The sequence below is a fragment of the Camellia sinensis genome, chromosome 13 (assembly GCF_055761805.1).
Source record: "Camellia sinensis isolate YWXY chromosome 13, ASM5576180v1, whole genome shotgun sequence".
In the NCBI taxonomy this organism is placed as follows: domain Eukaryota; kingdom Viridiplantae; phylum Streptophyta; class Magnoliopsida; order Ericales; family Theaceae; genus Camellia; species Camellia sinensis.
Window position 1 is genome coordinate 87,893,971 of NC_138973.1, and position 14,499 is coordinate 87,908,469.

The window sequence follows — 14,499 nt, forward strand, 5'->3', positions numbered from 1 at the left end:
TTAAAGAAGGAGATGTACAGTTCATTTCGGAAATGGGGCTATGGGATAGATGCACAATGCATTTTTGTAATATTTATAAATCTATTTATACAAGTTTAATTTCTTATTTTGTAAACCACGGCCTAACAACTTTTTGCTATAAATAAATAGATGTTCCAAAATATATATATATATATATATATATTAGTACCCTTATTTAAATAATTACTTGGACCATAATAGTTAAAAATTAGACAAACTATAAGAAACATATATTATTGCAATATTTCCCTCCTCTTCCTAAGCCATCTATTTATATAATTTGTTTTAATGAATTATATATTACATTATTCTTAAGAATTGTACAATGTTTTTAAGAATATAATATAATTATATTAAATTTTCAAATTTTAAAAATCATACGTTAAAAATATTGGTCTAATATTTACATTTTTAATGATAGACATGGCCAAGAAGTAATAAATATGTTGTAAAATAAGTGTCCGACATGTGTCTGAAATTTAGGCCAAGTTTGGCCTCTCTAAAAAAACCTAAAAAGTCAAAAAGTTATTAAAAAAAGTTAAAAATTATTACTATACACAAATTAAAAATATAAAAAAAAACTAATTTATTACATATTTTAATAGAAAGACGTGACTGGTACTGAGAAGGAGATGGAAAGGCGGTCAAACGAGGGGAAAAAATTAGGTATATATATTTATTAAATTGGAGGGTAATGTTGGGCCAATGGGAGCTCACCACGGGTCCCGTTTTGATAATCCGAACCGTTCAATGTGTCGAAATCGTCAAGTACTATATGCCTGTAAAAAATCACATAAATCGGATATAAATAGTTATATGATTAAATCAGTTTTGTATAAACAATAGATGGTGTTATAGTTAACGGTTGAAAAAAAACTAACACGATCAGATAGCTATCGATATCCGATCAACGTGATTTTTTACAAGCATATATTACTCGGCGAGTTCTACATATTGAACGGTTCCAATTAGCAAAATGGGACCTATGGTGGGCCCACACAAGCCGAACAACACCGTCCAATTCAAACCCAAAAAGGAGGCAACCATTTTCCAACTCTTAACAGCCGACTACACTGCCGTAGGTACCACACGGCTACTCAATCACTTATACTATACACTTATTTATATAATTTTTAAATACACATTTTTTCATAAAAAAGTCAAAAAATTAATCCAAACATCTATCTTTTTTTCCTCAACTTTTTAATCCAAAAAGATAAAAAGTGTACTTATTTAAGACACCCCAAACAACCCCTTATATTTTTAATTTTAATTGAGGACACATAAAAAAGAGTATCAGACATGTGTTTGACACAGACACACCGCCTTCTGAAAAATGTCCATTGTTCTTAGTTTTTGAATGGCTCTCAAGTCTAAAAATAACCAACTTAAAATAATCCAAACCTTTTAGAAAAGGAAATAAGTTAATCTGTCTAAGAATTTTTTTTTTTAATTGTATAAAAAAAATAAATGACTAGCGTGTATGATTTGATTTTTTTACTTTTTGACTTATTTTTGGCTCTTTGAATTTTTTAGCCAAAGGAAAATGTCATATGTTTGGTAATAACCTTTTCTAGTTATATGAAAAAAACATTAAGGACTTGCATGTATAACTTGTTCTTGTAGTAATTTTTTGACTTTAATTTTTTTATATTGCTTTTTGGCTTATAGTAAAGATAGAGATCTAAAAAAATTACCTTGAAACTTATCTTGAAAAAGTGATGAATGGATCAAATTTAGACTTTGTTTGTCAAAACTTAAAAAAGTCAAAAAGTCACTATCCTATTTAAGTCATATCATCTTATTTAAGTCACATCACCTCTCTTCCCTATCACTTTAAACCCAACCCATATTTCATAAAAAATCAAAAAATATACTACCAAACCGCCCCTTAATTTTTATATAATAAGACTCACACTTGAAATGAATCCCCATAACATATTGTGTTTTATAAATATTTTTCTAAATAAATTTTCTAGGTCCCTAACATGATTGTTTGATTTTTTCTTAGCCAAAAAATCAGAACCCATGTTCATATGAACAAAATCAATTTAATGATCAAAGCTTTTTTAGTACATCCCTTTCAATAGGAAGAGTTGCTCAATCTCACTCTATAGAATAATTAAAATTAAAAAAACAAAACAATAAATTATTGACTGATAACCATTTATTGTCTTAAAGGCATTGGTAAGCCGAGACTGCACCCAAAAAAAAAAAAACACTTAAAAAAAACTTTTGACCAAATTGAAGGATATAAAATTGCCACAAACTAAATTGACAAAAAAAAATAAATAAATAAATAAAAAATAAATAAAAAAATTGAGAGCTTATATTGCAATCTAATGATGCAGATCAAACACAACACAAGGTATAATATATACAACATTTCACAACATGATCTTATTCATGAACATTTCAAAACAACATAGTTCCCCGGTTATTCCCTGTTTGGATAACCAAAGCACCATAGCTTCCCATACGACGCTAGGAATCGATGTTTTACAACACAGCTATTTTGCATGTTACAGTCGTCTAAGCTGATCAGTTAGGGCAAGAAGGAAACGAAAAAAAGGCTAAAAAGCGCCAATAAACTGCCACAAGCGAAGGCACGTTTAGCTCTGCCAACCTGGGTAGTCAGGACTTGATAAATATTCTTACATCTTCTCCGATATAGGATACAAGGATACAAAACTTTCAGTTATAATTAACCGCCACTGCTACAAGCCAATGCAACGAAGGGCATTCCTGAAGTTCTTTCAATGTTACTGTACAGTACAGGTTTCTGCAAAATATGTGGCTGTTAACTTGAGAGATTATGCAGAACGGGATTTAAAACAAAATATGAAAGAATTACAAATAAATGGGAAGCCCAAAAAATAATTACAAAACAGTGAAAATTTTTTTGAAATTACCATTGTACCCTCCCTTTCTCTCTCCCATCTTCCCATTCCTCTCAGGGAAGATGGGAGATAGAAAAGGAGAGCATTCTAGTAATTTCACAATTTTGTTCTAATTATCGTACAACTTTCCATGTGTCTACTGTAATTGTTTTTTATTCTCCACTGTTTTGTAATTATTTTTGGGTCTTGCCATTTATTTGTAATTCTGCCTAAAAAATACAGGTACGTATACCCACCATCTGGATGAGGAGAGATTGTCCATTTGTTACAGGAGGATTTACGAGCAAGGTGTAGGCTCATCACTGTGTAATAGTATCCATTGATGAAGCACGTGTCAGCATTTCTGCTCCGTCAATTGTATACTTGGAAGAGTATTCCACTCCAGAATCACCTACAAAGGTATATTAAAAATCAGGAAAATCCATGACCATATGTTTATCGGAAAAAAAAAAAAGAAGAAGAAAAGCATATAAAAAATGTGAGCATAATCAAAATCCATTACTGAGGATCGAATCAGTAGATGAACGCGGTGGTGACGTGTTCCTCTTTTTACCTGCAATAAAACAATCATTTTAGATCAGATATCATCTTGTATCTACACTTGTATGATACAACAGTTGTATCTCCGTGATCACTAATACAAAAGTCAACAGTACCACACCCAAAAGATTTTTGAACTGACTATCCAAACTTAGCCCCTATAGACAGAAGCTAAGCTATGAGTTATCAGATAAAGATTCTCCGCAATGGATCTCTATGCAATGGTCTTGTTGTGTTATTCAACAGCCTATGTTTAAAGTTACGGAAAAACTATATTGTTTTAGGGGGTGTAGTTTTAATGTTATTTATTTCAGTTTTAACTTAAACCATTGAATTATGTTAGTTTGCTTGTGTCTTTCTGTGATAAAAAAGCATAGCAAAGATAATTAAAGGAAAACCATGGAGAAACCGGACTCATCTGCAATGTACAAGAATGCTCGGTAGAGATATTATCATCTTAATATTGTTTGGAAGATAAAGATAGCATTCAGCACAAACAAAACTGAAACAGGACAACAAGAAAATAGGACAAATAAATCATATTTAAGAAGAGGTCACATACCAGCAGAATGACGGGTCACTTTGACAGCCTCAAAATTCTTGTATGTGTAGCCAACAAAACTTAAATCTTTGGGAGTCAGCAACATCTGCCCGTAAGTTAAAAAGAACTAAATAAGATGCCTTGCTGAATCTTTCAAAAAGAAAAATGGCATAAGAATGAAGTATAAATAAACATAATTGATGCAGGTGTTTGGAAGCTGAGAAAAAAGCAAATTAAAGTAGCAACAAAATTTAAAAATTGGTGGTTTCCAAGCAGCAAACCACTAAGGCCCTTGCATAATTAAGTCTTGAGTCTTGATTTATGTAAATGTTTTAGGTCGCCATGCTGTTGATCAGTTAAAGAAGTATATATATATATTTTTTAAGTTTGTTAAAAGTCTGTAGTATTTAAATAATCCTTGGAATTTCGGACAGAGATTATAGTTGTTGGGCATGGGGTATAACAAAAGTCATGTGATGTGATTGGGTAATGATTTTAATAGGATTAAATAGATTTAGGAGTGATTCCTAGATTATCCTCCTAATTTCATTAAAATTCTAGCAATAAATACGAACATTAAGGTTTCCATTTCCTTTATACAGAAAAATTACACACCTTTCTCAAGGGTCCAGAACCCATTCTTGCTGCTCCAGCTGGAGGATCCACCTGGGGCATAATTTGAATATATTTCAGAAATAGTAATCAGGGAAGGAAGTATACTGAAAATCAGCAAAACAATTTGTATACATTATACATTCATGGATCCATAAAGAGAAGAAAGAAAGCATTCACAGATCACAAACATGGATATACACAAAAGGCAATAAGGAGAACTGATGCAGACCGAATTTAAAGAATTATATATTTTATTCTTATTATTTTAGAATTAATATTTGATTAGGAAAATTCACATTTTTATTTTTATTTTAACTAGCTGTATTATTTAAGGCTATAATTTTTAGTTTCCCATTTATTTAGGTTTCCTATTTCGTTTATTTTCTACTTTTACAAGAATTAGGTGTGAGAATATATTAGGGATGTTATGTATATATGGTAGTATATAAGTCGTATTTCCTTTTTCGTTCTAGGTTTAGATTGTTATATAAACCAATGTATCTTTGTATTACGTGAACAATTGAATAGACAAAAATCTTACATGGTATCAGAGCCGTCTTTGAAACCCTAAAACAACAGTCACGACATACTCTAGTTCAGAATTACCATATGGGTGTTTGGTGGTTCAATTGAGGTTGTTCTCTGGGTCGTCGGAGTTGCCCATCCCATAATCCATCTCTGGTTTGTCAAAGATTGGATCAATCTATCCATCGTGATTCATCTGTTCGTCAATGTTGCCCTTGCTCCCCTCATCTGTTCGTGGTGACCCGTCTGGGTTCAGGTTGAAACCCATCATCGCAACCCATTTGAGTCGAAGAGGACTCTGGTCGTCTGTCTCTGCCTCTCTCGCGCTTCGCGTGAAGGTCTAGTCTGCCCTCTCTCCTTGCGAAGGACAGTTCCCTGGTTCTCATCTGTTTCTGGGTCAATTCGTCTCTCTCTGTGGTTCGTTGCTGGTTTGCTGGTTGCTTCAAAGTGGGTTCAGGTCTTCTCGTTCTCTGCTTGTGATTGGTGATAGATCTCTGCTATCACATTTTGATCTATATAGTGCTAGTTTTGGGTTATTTCAATTTGACTCATCAGTTTTCTATTTATTATACTTCACCCAATTGGTTCTCTATTTTTGGTTCATTATGATATCGAATACCCACCAGCTTCAATCTCCTGCACAGCCCAAGACGAGGCTACTGGCATCAGATGAGTGTGCTTTTTGCCATCAGCGAGGTCATTGGAAGTATCATTGTCCCAAGAAGGGACATTTGTCTGCCTCGTCTTTTCAGCAGTCTTAGACTCAGTTCCATGCTCTTTTTCAGAGTACTTTTCAGGCTCCAGCCACTTCTACTGCATCTGCTTTGGTTCCTGATCTTGATTTGGCTTCCATGAGTGCTCCGATTACTCAACTTTAGCATATATTGTCTACCTTCCAACCCTCCCCGCCTGCCTCAGTTGTTTCCTCTTCATTCAGGTTTGTTTAGGTCTCCTTTAGGTATCTCTTTGTCTGTCTGGATTTTTGACTCTGGTGTCTCTCATCATATGACTCATCATCTCTCTTTCCTTCACAATTGTACTCCCCCTCCCTTTTTTTTTTACTATTAATGCTGCTAATGGATCTGGTATGTCTGTTATATCTGTTAGGTCTGTCTTACCGTCTGCTATGTCTACTTTCTCTATTCCATATGTCTTTTATGTTCCTCAGTTATCTATCAGTTTATTATCTATCAGTCAGCTTGATATCTCTGGTTTTAATGTTATCTTTTCTTCTTCTCTCTGTTCTGTGCAGGATCGGATGTCCAAACAGCAGATTGGGACTGGCCGTAGAGTTGGAGATCTCTATGTGGGGGAGAGCTTGCATCTACCTATGACAACTTCTCCAACTACTTTTTTCTCTTTTCAGTTAGATACTCTGTCCAATCCTTTCTACTTGTAGCATTCTAGATTAGGGCACTTGTCTACTGACCGTTTACGGTCTTTAGCTCAGTTAGGTATATTGCGTAAAGTTTCTCCTAGTGAACTTACTGAATGTCGGGGGTGTAAATTTGCCAAAATGACAGCTTTACCATTTCGTAAAAGTACTTCTATATCTAATACACCATTTTCTTTAGTTCATACTGATGTTTGGGGCCCTTCTCCTATTCTCACCAAAGGCGGTTCTGCATACTGTGTCATTCGTTGATGACTGCACCCGTTACACTTGGATTTATCTTCTGACTTGTAAGTCCAATTTCTATTAAATATATTATACATTTCAGTCTATGATTACTACTCAGTTTGGGTCTACAATTAAAGTATTACGGTCTGACTTAGGTGGGGAATATTTTAAAAATGAGTTCTATAAATATTTGGCCAATTTGGGTATCATTCACCAAACTTCCTGTACAGATACACTTGCCCAAAATGGTCGAGTCAAGCGTAAACACCATCATCTCCTTGAGACAGCTAGGTCTCTTCTTCTCTCTACCCCAGTTCCAGCTCCATTTTGGGGAGAGGCAGTTCTTACTGGTGCTTTTCTTTTCCACAGCATGCCTACTCCCCTTCTTTCTGGTCGGTCTCCTTATGAGGCTTTATTTTCCCAAATTCCTAACTACTCCCTCCTTTGTGTGTTTGGGTCTACTTTGTTTTTCTTTCCCGCAAAGATAGGACCAAACTTAGTGTCCGGTCTGTCCTTTGTGTCATTTTGGGTTATAGTCCTCCTCAAAAAAGCTATCGGTGTTACGACCCTGTTTCTCATCGTCTTTATGTCTCCTGTCATGTTTCTTTTCTCGAACATCTGCCTTACTTTCAGCTTTCTCCTATCACTGCTACGGTTTCCAAAGAGGATTTGGTTCACATTGATCTATTTCCTTCTAAGGTTTCTCCTGATGAGTACATCTCTACCGTTCCCCATGACCTTGTTCCCTCTTCTCCACCTTCCACCCCACTTGTTGAGTGCATTTCCACTGATCCCCCTTGAGGCTATTCCTCCTTCTCCTCCTGCTTCACTTCTGGTTTCCTCTCCTCCTTCGGCTTCTTCTCCGCCTCCTTTATTAGTCTATTCTCATCGCCAGGCTCCCCATCCACCAGTTGTCTCTGCCCTGTCTGCTCCTTCTTCTGCTTCTGAAGACTCTGATCCTGCTAACCACCGATATCCTACTCAATTACATCGTCCTCCAAACAGGTTGGGTTGGTCTAATACATGTTTTTCTATTTCTTATCGTACTTTTTTGTCTGCTATTCATTCCTTTTCAGAATCTCAGTCTTACAAGGAGGCCTGTCAAGATCCCAATTAGGTTCGAGTAATGGAAGATGAATTGTCTGCTTTATAGAAAACTAGTACTTGAGAGTTGGTTCCTTTGCCTATTGCTAGGAATCTGGTTGGTTGCAAATGGGCCTACAAAGTCAAGACTCAATCTGATGGTTCTCTTGAGTGCTACAAGGCTCGTCTGGTTGCCAAGGGTTTTTCACGAGAATATGGTATTGATTATGAGGAGACCTTTGCCCCTATTGCTAAAATGACTACTGTCCGTACTTTGATATCTGTCGCAACTGTCGCCATTGGCCTCTTTATCAAATGGATGTTAAGAATGTTTTTTTTGATGGTCATCTCGCTGAGGAGGTTTAAATGCGTCCTCCCCCTGGTCTACACCATTCCTCTAGACAGGCTTGCCGTCTTCGGCGTGCTCTGTATGGTTTGAAGCAATCTCCTCGTGCTTGGTATGATTCCTTTCAGACTACTGTTATTAAGCTTAGGTTTCATCCTTCTGCTTCCGACTCTGCTTTGTTTCTGAGATGTACCTCGGTTGGTTTTGTTGCTCTCTTACTCTATGTGGATGATATGATCATCACTGGCTTTGACTCTTCTGCTATCTCTGAGGTCAAACAGCATCTCTTCCGCAACTTCGAAATGAAAGATCTGGGTCCATTGCAGTATTTTCTTGGTATTGTGGTTGTTTCTTCTCTAAAGGGCTATTTTCTATCTCAGGCTAAGTATGCTAATGAGGTCATTCACAGTGCTGGTCTTACTGATACTAAGGTTTCTGATACGCCTATTGAGCTTAATGTGAAGCTCATCTCTACTGATGGTGTCCCTCTGGCTGATCCCACTTTTATATCGCGCGCTTGTAGGTTGTTTAGTTTATCTGACGGTTACTCATCCCGATCTTGCCTATGTTGTTCATGTGATTAGCTAGTTTGTTTCTGCTCCTCGCTACACACATTGGGCTGCATTGATTCAGATTCTTCGCTGTCTCCGAATTACTGTATTTCAGGGTTTACTATTGTCCTCTACTTCCTCTCTGGATTTACTAGCCTATGCTGATTCTGATTGGGCTGATGATGTTACTGATCGCAAGTCCACGTCTGGTTTCTGTATGTTTCTTGGTGATTCCTTGATCTCTTGAAAAAGCAAAAAAACAAACTGTTGCTGCTCGCTCTACTGCTGAAGTTGAGTACCGTGCTATGGCTCATGCTACTACTAAGATTGTTTGGCTTCGTTGTCTTCTATCTGATTTGGGTGTCCCTCAGTCTTCTCCGACCTCTCTCTATTGCGACAACCGCAGTGCTATTCAGATTGCCCATAACACTGTCTTCCATGAGCGGACAAAGCATATTGAGATTGATTGTCACTTTGTCCGTCAGCATCTACAGTCTGGCTCTATTCACTTCCTTTCGTCTCTTCAGCTCTGCAACTTGCTGACTTCTTCACCAAGACTCACACCACTGCTTGGTTTCAGTTTCTTCTTGGCAAACTCTCAATATTTTCTGCTAAAACACTTTGAGTTTGAGCGGGGGTGTGAGAATATATTAGGGGTGTTAAGTATATATGGTAGTATATAAGTCGTATTTCCTTTTTCGTTCTAGGGCTAGATTGTTATATAAACCAATGTATCTTTGTATTACGTGAACTTATTGAATAGACAGAAATCTTACATTAGGATCGTTTACTTTACAAGAATTATTTTGATTAGGAAAATTCACATTTTTATTTTATTTTAACTAGGAGTATTATTTAAGGCTATAATTTTTAGTTTCCCACTTATTTAGGTTTCCTATTCCGTTTATTTTCTTCTTTTACAAGAATTAGGATCACTTACTTTACAAGAATTATTTTATTTCTTAATAAGAATTATTTTATTTCTTAATAATTTATTTTCCCTTTTTGTCGTAGTTGTTTTAGGAATTCTCTTCTATTACAAATATGGGTGGTAAGCTTTAGGGCTGTTCAGTTTTTAAAAATAATTTACAGTTTTGCTGAGATAATTCTCTTCTTTTCCTATAATTATAGTTTTTATTCGGATTCGATAGATTATATAAGAGTTGCCGGTTTCTTTGCTGCGTGATTCTACTGTTGTTCATGCACTGTGTCAAGAACTATTACCCCTTATTTACAAAACTACTTAATTTACTGTGCACATAGGCAAATGATTATCAGTTTTCAACCAACATGCACCTCTTGTACCAGGAACAAGTTCTTAAAAGGGTTGAATTTGTTTCCATTTTGTCAAAAATCTTGAAAGGCTTCTTTGTGTATGTCTGTTTTGTGGTGGCAAAAATCTTGAAAACCTGTTACCTTTATATAAGGGCAAACCGTGGACCACAGGCACATATGCAAGTGCAACATGACACGAACTGATAAAATACTAAAATATCAGGCAAGAACATGAAAATACAAAATTATTATTATTTGCAAATAGAAGTTATTACTCTCAACAAATATTTCTTTTATAAAAAAAACAACAGATCTAATACTATAAAATTGTAGCATGAAAAATTTATGAACCATGATTGTCAATGATCATGCATGTAAATGATCACAAATGTTCTTAATTATTTTCCTATATCTTCCTTTCTTTTTTGACTAATGCAAGATTTGAACTTAGTCCCCCTTTTGCGGTGATGACGTTTTTACAATCTAAAAGCAAATGAAGAAGTATAGTATATGCAATTAACAAAACTTACCCAGTCACTTGGGGTTGGGTACACGGATCATGTTATTGGTTAAGCAAATGCAATTGTGTCTCTCTCACCACCTCAACTATATCTTCTTTGCTATTGACTTGTTTTGTTTTATTTTTTGTTCATTTTTAGTACCTTTTGTACCTAGATGATGTAATTATTTAATCGATGATGGACTTGGCCACACCACCTCAATCAACTTTCTCTCACTTTATCTTCAAGAAGTGGAATTACTAACTTGCTTCAATGCAGTCATTCCTCAAAACTATATTTTCTTGTCATAACACTTGCCAATCTCCACATTATCATTTTAGTGATACTTATTTGTTGAAGTTTTTTATTGTCCAACATTTTTTTTACCATACAATATAACTTTGGCAGAGCGGTATAGAGAAAAGGATTCATATAGACGAGTCCACCTGATTGGGACACAAGTGTAGTTTGGTTTGATTAGGTTACAAAATAGTTGATTTATAGTTGTTCTTTCCTCTCAATTTATCAAGAATTCTATGATCACACAACACTCCAGATGCACTTTTCATTTCATCTACGTCTGAGTAACATCCTCCTCAATCTCCACTTTACCCAATATATCAAAAATGGTTAGTCTTAGGTCTCTCCTCTCCCTCAAGTTTCACTTTATTCTCATTCATATTGCCAGTTTTACTAAACTTGTACTCTATGTAATTTTAGTTCTACGTAACCTGAACCTTCAAATCCAAAAGTATCTACATAGAGTTCTAAGTTAGAGTTCACCCATAGTCTAATTTCATCATTTAAAACTATGTCATAGCAATCAACATATACCACAAAACATTCCCTAGAATGTGAAAATAATTTAATCGATAACATGCAAAAAAAATGAGGACTTAATAACAATGCTTGGGGGAAACCTTATTGAGAATTCATTTAGCCCACCACCTCCAGTCTTTTCACTATATATAACTACTTTTCTTTCTTTGATATAGAAAAGGCTTTTAATGCATATAACAAAAACCTGTATTGTGATTTTTCTCCTTTACAATCACGCTCTCTCTGCACCCCCTTTTATTTTGTTTTTGGTGACAAATCATATTATTACCTTCTCTTTTTGGATAAATAACTGAACTTTATTATTAAAAAAACGTCAAGATGATGCAAAGAACACAAAAAAAAAGGCAACCTACAAACGGACAAAACTAAGAAACCAAATCCTCCACAAAATCCACAAAGGCCAAAACATCTAGATCGACAAACTTGTTACCCAACTATATAACACCAAAAGAAGCCGCCTCTCCAACCAAGAAACCGAATGAGACACGCCCTAAAAAACGCGCCTATTACGCTCCAACCAAATCAGCCACATCAACCAATGGGATGCAAGCATCCATGCCTTTTTTGGCCTCCGCCCAACCCGACCCCCACCCCAACTCTGTAAGTCTTCCATCACAAAACCCAGTTGCACCCAAACCAAACCAAAAGTCGCAACAACTAACATCCAAAACTGAGAAGCACCTAGACAATGAATAAGAAAGTGATCCCCCGACTCCACATCAGCACAACACAAACAACCTCAATTGACTAAAACATGCCAACGACTAATCAAGTTATCATATCATTATCTTTCAATAGCAAATGAAAGTCATATTCCAAGTGCATAGGTATGTCTCGGTTAGGAGTGTGATGTCAACCAAGATTTGGGAATGATGAAATTTCTTTGCAAATGGTGGATTAATCCTAGATAAGTTGGAAACATTACACGTCCAAGTCTTCTGAGAAATGCCATTCTCTCAAAGGAAAACAACTCGTCTATAGAAGTGTGCATGCTACATACTAAAAACATCCCCCACTCAAAACAATCAGAGAAACCATGCAACCTCTAAAAGCAAGAAGCCTTGCATAATAAAATTACATTTTCCGAATCCATTGAAAGATTTGTCAAAAGATACATCTTGCCTTCATGTATTACTAAGCACTCTTCACATTCAAGATTTTTCCTTGCATCTATACTTAAATGATCTAAAGGGCTCAGAAAAGCCATAATATCAAGTAAAATAGAAGGAATACACTAATTACATGAATAAAAGATGCGGGGAAAAAAGAAAACTAATGGTTTGGTACTAAAGGATTAATGAAGAAATCAGTACTCATGGCACCTTACCTCATCAAATTTCATGAAATTCTGAGTATCAAGTTCCCCAGTGACCTCTGGCTTAAATGCTGCCTCAATTTCATAGAGATTGTCCCATACAACATCTTTGAACCAGGGATGAACCTGATACAATTCAATGAAAGTTGAGCATGAGAAACTAAAAATTAAAGGGCAAATTACAACGATAGTTCCTATACTTTATCTCTTGTGTCATTTTAGTCCCTATACTTTCAATTGGCTCGATTTTGACTCTGAATTTATGATTTTGTATCAATTTGGTCCAATTGATTACAACTCTTAGCATTTTTTATGAAAAATACGCACATAAGTGTCACGACTCACGTGCCATAATTTTAAGGGTAAAATTATAAACTTACTCAACTCAAATAGTTAACCCCAACCAATTTAGTGATAATTTTTCGTAAAACACACTAACAATATTGTTAGAATTTACTATCACCTACCACCACTACCACCTCACCTACTCCACTAAACCTAACCCACTACACCACTACCACCTCACCTACTCCACTAAACCTAACCCACTACACCACTATCACCATCCACTACACACCATCCACTACACCTACATCTATATAAGGAACCATTTGTAATAGACAGAATATAACATCAAGAAATCAATCAATAAATACATCAATTTTACATGGTATCAGAGCAGGTTTAAGAACCTAATATTTTTCTTGACCGGCGGGCGGCAACTTCGCCTTGGCCGCCGGCCGGACCTCAATCTAGTCCGCTAGAATTTTCTACACATACCTTCACTCTTCTTCACCACCTCGCCGAAGCAAACCCAAAATCCCTCTGGGATATTTCGTCGAACACCTCGCCCAAGTATTTCTAAACGAACTCAGACCCAACCACTCTTATGCAGGCTACTGGCTTGTGCTGAGCAACAGCCTTAGTAAGCATGGTCAACCATTTCCATGAACTGGCCGATCTTCATAGCCAAAGCTATATCAAAACCCAGCAACTCGGGCCAAACGATGAGCTCCTTCTCCTCCTGTTCGGCGATCCGGCGCGCCTCTGCTTTGCGAGCGTCTGCCTCGGCGCGTTTGTCTGCCTCCTCCTCCGGCTTCTTGGCGGCGCGCGACCTCGAGCCCTCGGCTTCAGTACTGGTCTTCTTTATCTCGAACATCGAGATCTTTGCGCTCGGCTTTGGTGGCTGTCTTCCGTGCCCAAAGTGTAAAGATCGCGAATGTTGGCAGTCCTATGACCCAAGACAAAAAAATTCTGGTTATCGGTGCCGCGTCTCATGGTGATTTCTTTTACAGGACCAAGAAGAGGAAGATTACTGTTGTTGTTTTTAGAGTCTTTGTTGAGGGTTGAGCTGTTGAGAGTTGAAGGCAGAGGGTGAGTCAACAGAAGAAGAAGAAGTAGTAGTGGTGGTGGTGTGCTGCTTGGAAAGGGACTGGTCTAGGGGCTGACTGTATCTGTAGCCCTGAAAAAAGCTTTCACTCCAAAAGATCCACGGCATGTGTTGCCCATGAAACCATAAACCCTTTCCCTTTATATACTTGTATTGTATATATTCAGATCCCCTCTCTCATCCATCACTTTTCTTTTATCTATATATATATATATATACTTGCCCACCCCCATGCCTTTTTCTCTCTCCCACTTTACCCACACCACACAACCCCTTTCTTTTCTTTTCTTTATTCTTCACTCACAAAACATTATCATCACCTTTTGCACCTCACCCGTTGCTCCACTTTCTTTCTTTTCTTTTATTTTATTTATTTATTTATTTATTTTATTTAAAAAAAAAAAAAAAAAAAAAAACCACCAAACAAACAAACAAA

General features: G+C 36.3%; 1 protein-coding gene across 1 annotated transcript in view; it reads right to left on the minus strand.

Moving 5' to 3' along the window:
• Positions 1 to 2,397: 2,397 nt before the first annotated feature.
• Positions 2,398 to 14,499, minus strand: part of LOC114276690 (uncharacterized) — a 50,489-nt gene continuing 38,387 nt past the window's right edge. The window contains exons 9-14 of the mRNA XM_028218516.2: positions 12,686 to 12,799; positions 4,618 to 4,668; positions 4,024 to 4,108; positions 3,424 to 3,474; positions 3,158 to 3,312; positions 2,398 to 2,803 (exon numbers count right to left, since the gene is read on the minus strand). Of these exons, the coding sequence (XP_028074317.2) occupies positions 3,221 to 3,312; positions 3,424 to 3,474; positions 4,024 to 4,108; positions 4,618 to 4,668; positions 12,686 to 12,799 (393 nt within the window). The 3' untranslated portion in view covers positions 2,398 to 2,803; positions 3,158 to 3,220. The remainder of the gene's footprint in view (positions 2,804 to 3,157; positions 3,313 to 3,423; positions 3,475 to 4,023; positions 4,109 to 4,617; positions 4,669 to 12,685; positions 12,800 to 14,499) is intronic.